General features: G+C 35.6%; 1 protein-coding gene across 1 annotated transcript; it reads left to right on the plus strand.

Annotated features, from left to right (window-relative positions):
- The first annotated feature begins 934 nt into the window (after positions 1-934).
- On the plus strand, positions 935-6,710 carry LOC113697015 (amino acid transporter AVT1A). Its single transcript, XM_072055608.1, has 11 exons — positions 935-1,635; positions 2,178-2,458; positions 2,946-3,160; positions 3,609-3,632; positions 3,722-3,902; positions 4,005-4,224; positions 4,326-4,470; positions 4,689-4,845; positions 5,234-5,277; positions 5,880-5,942; positions 6,397-6,710. Exons 1-11 carry the CDS (start codon positions 1,439-1,441, stop codon positions 6,487-6,489), a joined length of 1,620 nt encoding a protein of 539 aa, XP_071911709.1. The 5' UTR covers positions 935-1,438; the 3' UTR covers positions 6,490-6,710.
- Positions 6,711-8,912: the final 2,202 nt, after the last annotated feature.

The following is an 8,912-nucleotide window of genomic DNA, read 5'->3' on the forward strand; positions in this document are numbered from 1 at the left end:
TACCAAACCTTTAGTCATAAAACTCATAATCCTTACCTTTTTCCTACTCAAACAGCCAAGTCCCTCAATTGCCAAAATTCTTCATTTTTTGTGTGATAGAAGGTTACAATTTAATAGCTATGGGTAAAACAGTTTGGTCACAATATGTGGCCTGGTCAAGAAGAATTGTTTTCTCTTTTTTTTGTTACTTTTTATCAATGGCTTGTCTTTGAAAAAAATTATGAAGGTTATTATAGTCATTGTTTATCATCAAGGGAGGTAAATGTAATATTAAAAACCTCAAGAGAGCTCAATGAAATTATTACAAACCTCAGGGAGGTTTCTGAAATCATCCCTAAAAAGAATTTTGAATTTTTCTTATATTCCTCCATCATGCGCTCTGATAGTGTTGAAGCTGAGAAGATATTTAAATTGTTATATGATCTAACTAGCAAATATTACTATCTACCTTTATACCGTATTTGGTCCTAATCTACTAATAAATAGTATTATAACTTATCTTACTATAAACTTTACTTTTCAAATTCCAACCTCATGTTTTTAATTTGATGGTGGGAAGAAACTCAGAATTTTTGTTTTATTTTTACATTTTGGAATCAGTCCCTCGAAAAACAAAGAAACCAATTAACAATGCCCAATTTACGACATATGGTAATCGAATGTTGGTCTTACAGAATAAAATCGATAAAATCAATAAATTTTTTAAACCGAATTTTCAATGACCGGTCGATGAATACCCTAATTTATAAATTTTACAATAGCACTTCTTTCTTTTCTTTTCTTTTTTTTTTAAAAAAAGACAAAACAACATAAAGTCTCCCCGGCCTTCATCGTAACTGCGAGAGTCGTCCACAATGTTCAGCCTACAATGTTCGGAGCCACTTCAATTATTTCACGTGAATTTTGAAATCCCATCCCATAATTCAATCCTTTTATATTCCTACATTAGACACTTAAGACTTAGGTGGCAGTGGCACCCAGCAGGCTGCAAGATCAGCGTCGAACACCCTTATCTTCAAAGTTCAAACCAAACCAAACCAGTCTTGCGGGGCGCCCGCACCGTACAGATAATAATAATCATTCATTCAGATTTCAGAATGCCATACACATTGCAACTCTGTCATCTCTGCACATTTTCCTTGCTTTGTCAGCATCTCAATCTCTTTCAACCTTTAGGTAGTTGTGGTTTTGTCGTCATAACAATAAATAATGTTCGAATTTCAGCCATCCACATGTTCATCGACTTCCTCCATTAATTTTGGGTTAGACAAATACAAGTCAGAGAAAGCAGCGTATACGGCGTCGGTTTCTTGTCATTCAAACATCTGATCTCTCGCGGATATTCTGGACTTTTAAACAAAAGCAAGCATTTATAGGAAAAGGGTCTGGGGATTTTGGTGTCGGGTTGAGGAATTAAAGCGTATTTGGAGGAGTAGCTATGACGAAATGGGCGAAAGAAGAAGTGGTTTTCTTCGAAAGTGGGGAAGAGGATGGGGATGTAGAAGAGGGGATGGAATCAGAAGAAGAAGAAGAAGAAGGAGACAAAAGTGTTGCTGATGTTGATAATGAAAGTGGAGGTCGTAGTTTTTCACCTTCTTCTTCGTTCATTTCTCAACAATGGCCTCAGAGTTACAAGTAAGTTTGTAATTTATGCGAATACAGCTTCGTGCAGAAGCTCTGTTTCTTTTGTGCAATAGCAATTCGAACCTGAGGATTCATGGTAGAATTGATCAATTTGAAGCCTGGTTACCTGATTTAGATTTACAACTAGTGGGCATGCGTAAAGTTTTGCTTTGGTACCAGGGAAAGTGGAGGAGTGGGATTTGCTCCCAACCAATCTGGTATTCCATGGGTGCTTGCATGAACTTTCTGCGTTTAGTCTATTGGGATTGAGTTATTTGCTGATTGGATGTTCTTATAACTTCAGTATTTGCCAAAATCAGTCCATGGTTGAGTTCTATGGGCGTTTTAGTTCCAAGAAGATGGCATTTTCCATGTTTTAGTACTCAAATTTGTGAGGTTATACTCTATAAGGTGCTCTGTTTTGCTTTTGAATCTTGATATATGCTTTTAAACATTTTTTTTATGACTCAAAATGGATTTTAGTGACGATCACATAAATTTGATATGTTCTGCAAAGATGATGGATGTACTTTAATTTTTCCGTATTATTCCAGAGAAACAACGGATTTCTACTCAATTGCAGCATCGCCAAATTTCGGAAATCTTCGGCTCATATCTGGTGCATTTTATCCTGACGGTAGCAGTCAGAATAGCTTGGACATTAGTGGGAAGACACCTTTGCTTTCCGAGTACAAGAACATAAATCAGAAAGGAGAAGTAGATAGGATATCTGCAAGGCAGTCCTCTTGGCTGGAAAAGAGTTCTGTTTACCGACAACTGACTGGAGAACTTCCTATTGGTCAGGGATGTAGCTTAACACAAACTATATTCAATGGTAGGCATTTCCTTCATATCCTTTACAAGAATGACTGGCGTTTGTTTAAAGTATGCATACACCTGTGGTTCGTTTGATTATCTATCTATGGAATTCCCAAAATTAGATTAAAATTCAGTAACAACTTTATTTGTGAATGTGTTTTTCTTGTTTCTGCTACTCTTTGACATTCAGTCTTTCGTTTTTCTGGAATTTACCTGTATGTTTTGAAAAGAAATTACAGTTTCTCTTACTGAGGCTATGGACAAACACCATAAACATGTAAAGGGGGTGGAACAAATTCATTGGGGCTTGTGTACTTACTCATTTTAAGAATGCAAAGCTGATACCTTACCATACATGGAGACAATAGTACGTAGTGGTATGAGCATGATTGTATGAGTGTGTTTGTTGGGATGAGAGGCAATGAGGACTGAAAATATTTGTTGTTTTTCTTGCCGGAATTTATCTTGTTAATAACAGCCTTTATTGTCTTGCAATGAAACAGGGATAAATGTTATGGCTGGAGCTGCACTTCTTTCTACACCTTATACTGTTAGAGAAGGTGGCTGGGCAAGTTTGTTTGTGCTTATTCTCTTTGCATGTGTCTGTTGCTATACTGCTGAACTTATGAGACACTGCTTTGAAAGCAAAGAAGGCATCTTAACCTTTCCAGACATGGGAGAGGCAGCATTTGGGAGATTTGGACGGATTTTTGTTTCTGTAAGTTTTTCTAAACTTGAACTCTAGCAGATTTCATGCTTAATAATGACTGAGTGGTTTGATGTAGGAAACTTTAATTCTGTCATCAACAATTCATTGCAGTGGCATGGCTTTCTTTTTAATCTTCTTATGCTTGCCAACAAGATAGATGCCATATTTATGTAGCATCATCAGCAATTAACCAACCACACAGACTTCAGTAAAAATTAAAAATGTGGGGCTAGTTCTGCAACTCTAGTTCTGATAAACTTATATACTAATTCCCACAAAGACTCTGTTATGGCACTTAAACCTTTCTTACTAGCAGGCTAATTCTGATGCTGCCACCCTCCTGTTTCAATTAAACGGAAACAAGTAGGTGGAAAATGTAATACAGTTAACGTGAATGCATGGTAGCTAAGCAATTAATTTGAAGTTTCACTGACTGCTTTCTTCGGTTTTGGTGCAGATCATCTTGTATGCGGAATTATATGTACGCAAAGCACTTGCCTTACGTGTTTATATATCCCTTTGCAAGTTTATCCTATCATGGGCTTCTAACACATATTCATTGGAGTGCAGACAACATGCGTGGAGTTTATAATTCTAGAAGGAGATAACCTGTCCAGATTATTCCCTCGAGCATCCATGGATTTTTCTGGTTTTCAACTGGATTCCACGCATTTGTTTGGAGTTTTAACAGCTCTTGTCATTCTACCCACTCTTTGGCTAAAAGATCTACGCTTGATCTCTTATCTTTCAGGTCTTTGTGTTGCTCTGCTATTGTTTCTTATTAAGGTTTTATTGTTTGAAAAGTGGGCTGATAATTTCTGCTTAATGTGAATGTTGACTGTGATTTTTGCAGCTGGAGGGGTCATTTCAAATGTAATCGTAGTTTTGTGCCTATTTATTCTTGGCACAGTAGATCATGTTGGATTTGAACATAATGGTCCATTAGTGAACTGGAGCGGTATTCCTTTTGCTATTGGGGTCTATGGGTTCTGCTATTCAGGGCACTCTGTTTTCCCAAACATCTACCAATCAATGGCTGATAAAACCAAATTTACTAAAGCAGTGGTCATATGGTAAAAAGCACTTATCTTGTTGGAGTTTCCACATAAGCACACTTGTCAGGTTAACTATATTTGACGTGCTTTGAATTGCAAATGTCACCTTGCTTGTGCAGTTTCATGCTATGTGTTTTGCTATATGGTGGTTCTGCAATCATGGGATTTCTTATGTTTGGTCAAAGCACAAAATCTCAGATTACTCTGAATTTGCCAAAACATGCAGTTGGTTCGAAAATTGCATTGTGGACAACAGTGAGTAAAATCTGAAATATCTGTCTACATCTCTCTGTACAATTATACATTTTGTTGGTTGCCCAACTTCAACGCAATGTTAATCATCTGGTTCTTTTCACTTTGTACAGGTTGTCACCCCACTCACTAAATATCCTTTGCTATAAGTTTTTGTTGTTGATAATATAAGCAATTTGTTTGTTATGTTATCGTATGTTCTCGAGAACTGCTCTGATAAATTCCTTAACGCTCTGCTTAAATATGCCCTGTTGATGAATCCCTTGGCAAGAGGTATAGAAGAGTTGCTTCCCGCTAGGTTCTCTGATAATCTCTGGTGCTTCATTTCTGTAAGGACAGCACTTGCCCTATCTTCTCTCTGTGTTGCATTCGTTCTTCCTTTCTTTGGTAAGTAGTGCTTGTCTTATTTTTGTTCCTTTTGGGGCTTGACTTTCTTTAAACGTGAGAATGGGTTGGTGAGGCTATAATTCTGGTTTGAACATTGTTTAAGCAAGTTCATCACTCTTTAATATCTGCAAGGAGTCCTGATGAACTCTATCATAAATTGGCCTACTACATCCTCGTCTAATTTTCTTAATGATGCAAAGTTAAGTTAGTTGATGTCAACCAGGAAGAAATCTTTGTTTAGTGACATAACTGATATGTCCCCAAGATGAAACTACCAATTAGAGTTTCTAAATCTGTGACATGATTGTTTGCTATTAGAGAGAGTTATTCTGCTGTCGATGACACAACAACCAGATCAACTCAAGTGTGTATTCTCTCTCTGTTGTAGGTCTGGTGATGGCTCTAGTTGGTTCGCTCTTTAGCATTCTTATGGTAAGTCCAGTACACCTTTGTAAGCAGGAACGTAATGTTATTTGTAGAATGCCAAGTTTTCTTATGACACTGCTAGTCATTCACTAGCTTTATGTATTCATTAGGCATGTAAAGTTTCGTGGGAAATTATGTCAGTATTGAAAAGTACCTCACCTATATGGTTGTTCCACTCGTAACTGTTACTCAATTTTTGTCTATAATGAGAGACTCACTAATCACTATTGGTTTAATTCTAATTTTCACCTCTTCCCATAGGCTGGAAAAGTTGTTCCTGAAGTGCCATGTATGTTGGGATGTGGAACCATGCAGAGAGCTGTTTGTATTGTTTTTTCTTGTTCTAAACCAAGCTAGGTATCTTTTCAGGTGTAACTGGTTACTTGCATAATTAAAGAGTTTAAAAAAAAAAAAAGAGGAGAATGGCAGAAAAAAGAGTTTACGTTCCACTCCCACACTTCACACATCAAAATGTCGATTCTTATTCAATAGCTTTGACTTCTCATATTTTTCTTTTTCTTTTTTTTTTTGGGCAAAAAATGTTATATGCTTCAACTGTTCTGTCATTTGCTGTTACTTGTCTACATAACACATGCCACTTGATCCAGGCAATTGTAATGCCAGCACTATGCTTTGTGAAAATATTGGGGAAAACAGCAACCAGAACTCAGGTATGAGCAAGTCCTTGCATTATTTTGCTGTTGTAACATATATGAACTGCTGCTTTCTCTATCTGATCCTTTTTCTCTGTACAAGGTGCAAGATGTAGAACAAAATGTTGGGAGGATTATAGACAAAACTAAGATTTTCGCCAAGATTCAAGAATCTGGATAAATTTTGTAGTCAAAACATATGTGATGAACATCTTTTTGGCAGGAAAAAATTCTTTGAGGATAAGTTTCTGAACTGTAGTAGATATGCAATATAACCACAACCTGAAGTATAACCACATGTTAAGCTAGCGATAATGGAAAGCATAGTCATTTGGGAAACCGAACAAGTTGTTATTAACTAGTCAAGATAGCAGAAGCATGCCCCAAGTGTTTCTTGTGTTTTATGTTACCTTGTCTTGTGTTGAATATAATTGCATCTTTTCACTTGATTACATGTGGCTTTTACTTCCAGGTTGTGCTCAGTATTGCTATTGTTGCACTGGGAGTGGTGAGTGCATTCGTGGGGACGTATAATTCAGTATCAGATCTTGTCAAGAAATACTAAATTTCTGTAACATGAGAATTCATATTGTTGCCTTGTTCTGTAAGGACATGCACTTGAAGTCCCTGAGGCTATTTTTTTTGTAGTAGATCTAATCTCATCAAGGTGTTTTTGCACCAAAAAGGAGGAGGTTTTTTTAATCATAGTTGTGTATCTTTCTAATTAAATTCTCCTTATTCTCATGTGTAATAACAGGAACTGCAATTAGACAGTAATCTTTCCAATAGCTGCTTCATTTCTTCTTTCCAAGATATGGTAAATTCTCCTTTAACATGTCCATCATTAAAGATATCACATGGTAAATTCTGGTTTTTGATTGGGTGGCTTGCTTTATGAGAAAATGAAGAACAGATCTCAAGAAGATGAAATCTATGATTTGGGCACCTTAAACCAATAATCAATCATGCCCATATAAATCCCATGCTTTTAAAAGAAGAAAGTGCATTAATTATTGAGCATGTTGACGTTAGAAAAATCCCAAAATCCACTGGAACGAGTTAACCACATCAACAGTCTAAAATGTAGGAATAATTGTCATTTTTATGAGATCTTAGTGATTGGGGAAGCTGATGCAGGATTTCCGAATTGACAAGTATGCGCATTTTTATTTTATTTTTTAATAAGAGGAGTTGTTTCTTAATATGTCATGTCGGATGGTGAGAGAAACTGGCTTATCCTTGATAGAACCATACCCAAAATCTTTGTCGTTTAATGTTATTACACCATCATTGCTTCATAATTATTCTAATTACTCACAACATGCCTTATGTAAACAAGTCTCTGGATGAGTTGTCTTGAAAAAGATCTGTGCTCTTGTCAATTTTTTTCCATGTGTTTTTAAACATGGATATTTTAAATAGAGCTATAAAACGAATGAATGAGATCAGTTTAGCTCAGATCGTATAAGTTCGAGTTCGGCTCGTTTGTTTAATTAAATGAGTCGAATTCAAATATCAAATTAAGCTCGTTTTCAAAAAGAGCCAAGTCAAATTTGGCTCATGAATGGTTCATTTTAGTTCGTTTAGGCTCGTTAGTATATTTATTTAAGCTAGTATTACTAATTTTTCTTAGTAATTATGTAGATTTACCTTGTCCTGATTATTTAGGATTTTGTTTTGTTTAAATATTGGGAATCTTCTTATATTTAGTGAATTTTTTTTATTACGCAAATTAAATTAGTTATATTTTTTGAATTGCAAAGCTATATAAGATATTCAAACATATTTAAGTTTTTTTTTTAAGTTCAAGCTCAATTCAAACTCGGCTGGTTTATGTCATATGAGTCGAGTTCGAGCTTGGATAATTTTAATAAGCTGAAGTTGAACACAAATTTTGGCTCGTTACATAAACGAATTGAGTTAAGCTCAGCTCAATAACTTAATGAATTGAGCTTAAACGTCAAAAGTTCGACTTAAATCGACTCGTTTAGAATTCTAATTTCAAATAACTTTTCGGAAAAAAAATATACTTTCGGTTGTCAGCGTTTGGGATTTGGAGCAGCTTGGCACCTGTAATTTTTCTGATTCTTTTTTTTCCTTGTAATTTTTGTTCCTTATTCCCCCTTAATTTGTAAGGCAACATAATTGGTCACTCTTATGATGACTATAGTTACTCGTAGTTCAATGAGATGCAATTGCATTACCTTTATGTTAATTAGTAATTACATTCTTGTTATGTGAATATTACCTTTCCCACTGGGTATTAATCGAGAAAGTATACTGTAAACCCCACAAGCTTTCGTCAAAACAAGCTAAAAGTATTCTACAATAGAAGAGTTTTACATGAACGATTTTTTGGATGAGCAAACCGAAGAATAAAATCTAAAGTCCTGTTTGATAATCCGGATGAGCACTTAAAATTAATGGATTCAGATAACATATTTAGACCGTTTGATAACAAAAAAATTAAACATATAAATTAATTAAGTAGCACTGAATTTTCTAGATAAAACTTGTTTTTAAAATTAAGTGATAAATTATTCACTTATCACTGAATGTAATATGTACTCAAATGTATTAGATTTAATACTTAATAATTTAATAAATTTAAATTTCAAATTTTAAATTTTCAGATTTTAAATTTCAATTTTATCAACGGCATCCTAAGTTACTATTCTAACTATGTTGCCAGGAGGTAAACGGTCCTCCTGAATGATTTGAGTACGAGTCATACAGACCATCTTTCTTTACGTCCCGAGTAACCGGCCCATTGATACCGGGATGAGTCGCCGTGGATATATCTGAAAAATACAAGAACACACACGAAGTTACGGCGTGGGACCTTTCCCCGGGGATAACCCTGACGCTGCTTGGGACTTTTCTCTAGGATAACTCGGCTGCTCAAGAAGTCAAAGACGAGTTGGAGTGTAGCGTAAAGTTACAGATAGGAGTCTGGCGAGAGGGAAATACATCCTTGAGCAAATCTAA

The sequence above is a fragment of the Coffea arabica genome, chromosome 6e (genome assembly GCF_036785885.1).
Source record: "Coffea arabica cultivar ET-39 chromosome 6e, Coffea Arabica ET-39 HiFi, whole genome shotgun sequence".
Classification (NCBI taxonomy): domain Eukaryota; kingdom Viridiplantae; phylum Streptophyta; class Magnoliopsida; order Gentianales; family Rubiaceae; genus Coffea; species Coffea arabica.

Bases quoted from the DNA above. Each gene is read 5' to 3' on its own strand.
- LOC113697015 (XM_072055608.1), top strand. From the start codon at position 1,439: ATGACGAAATGGGCGAAAGAAGAAGTGGTTTTCTTCGAAAGTGGGGAA. The intron at 4,225-4,325 runs GTAAAAAGCACT...TTGCTTGTGCAG, and splicing joins ACTAAAGCAGTGGTCATATG to TTTCATGCTATGTGTTTTGC. The intron at 5,943-6,396 runs GTATGAGCAAGT...TTTTACTTCCAG, and splicing joins AAACAGCAACCAGAACTCAG to GTTGTGCTCAGTATTGCTAT.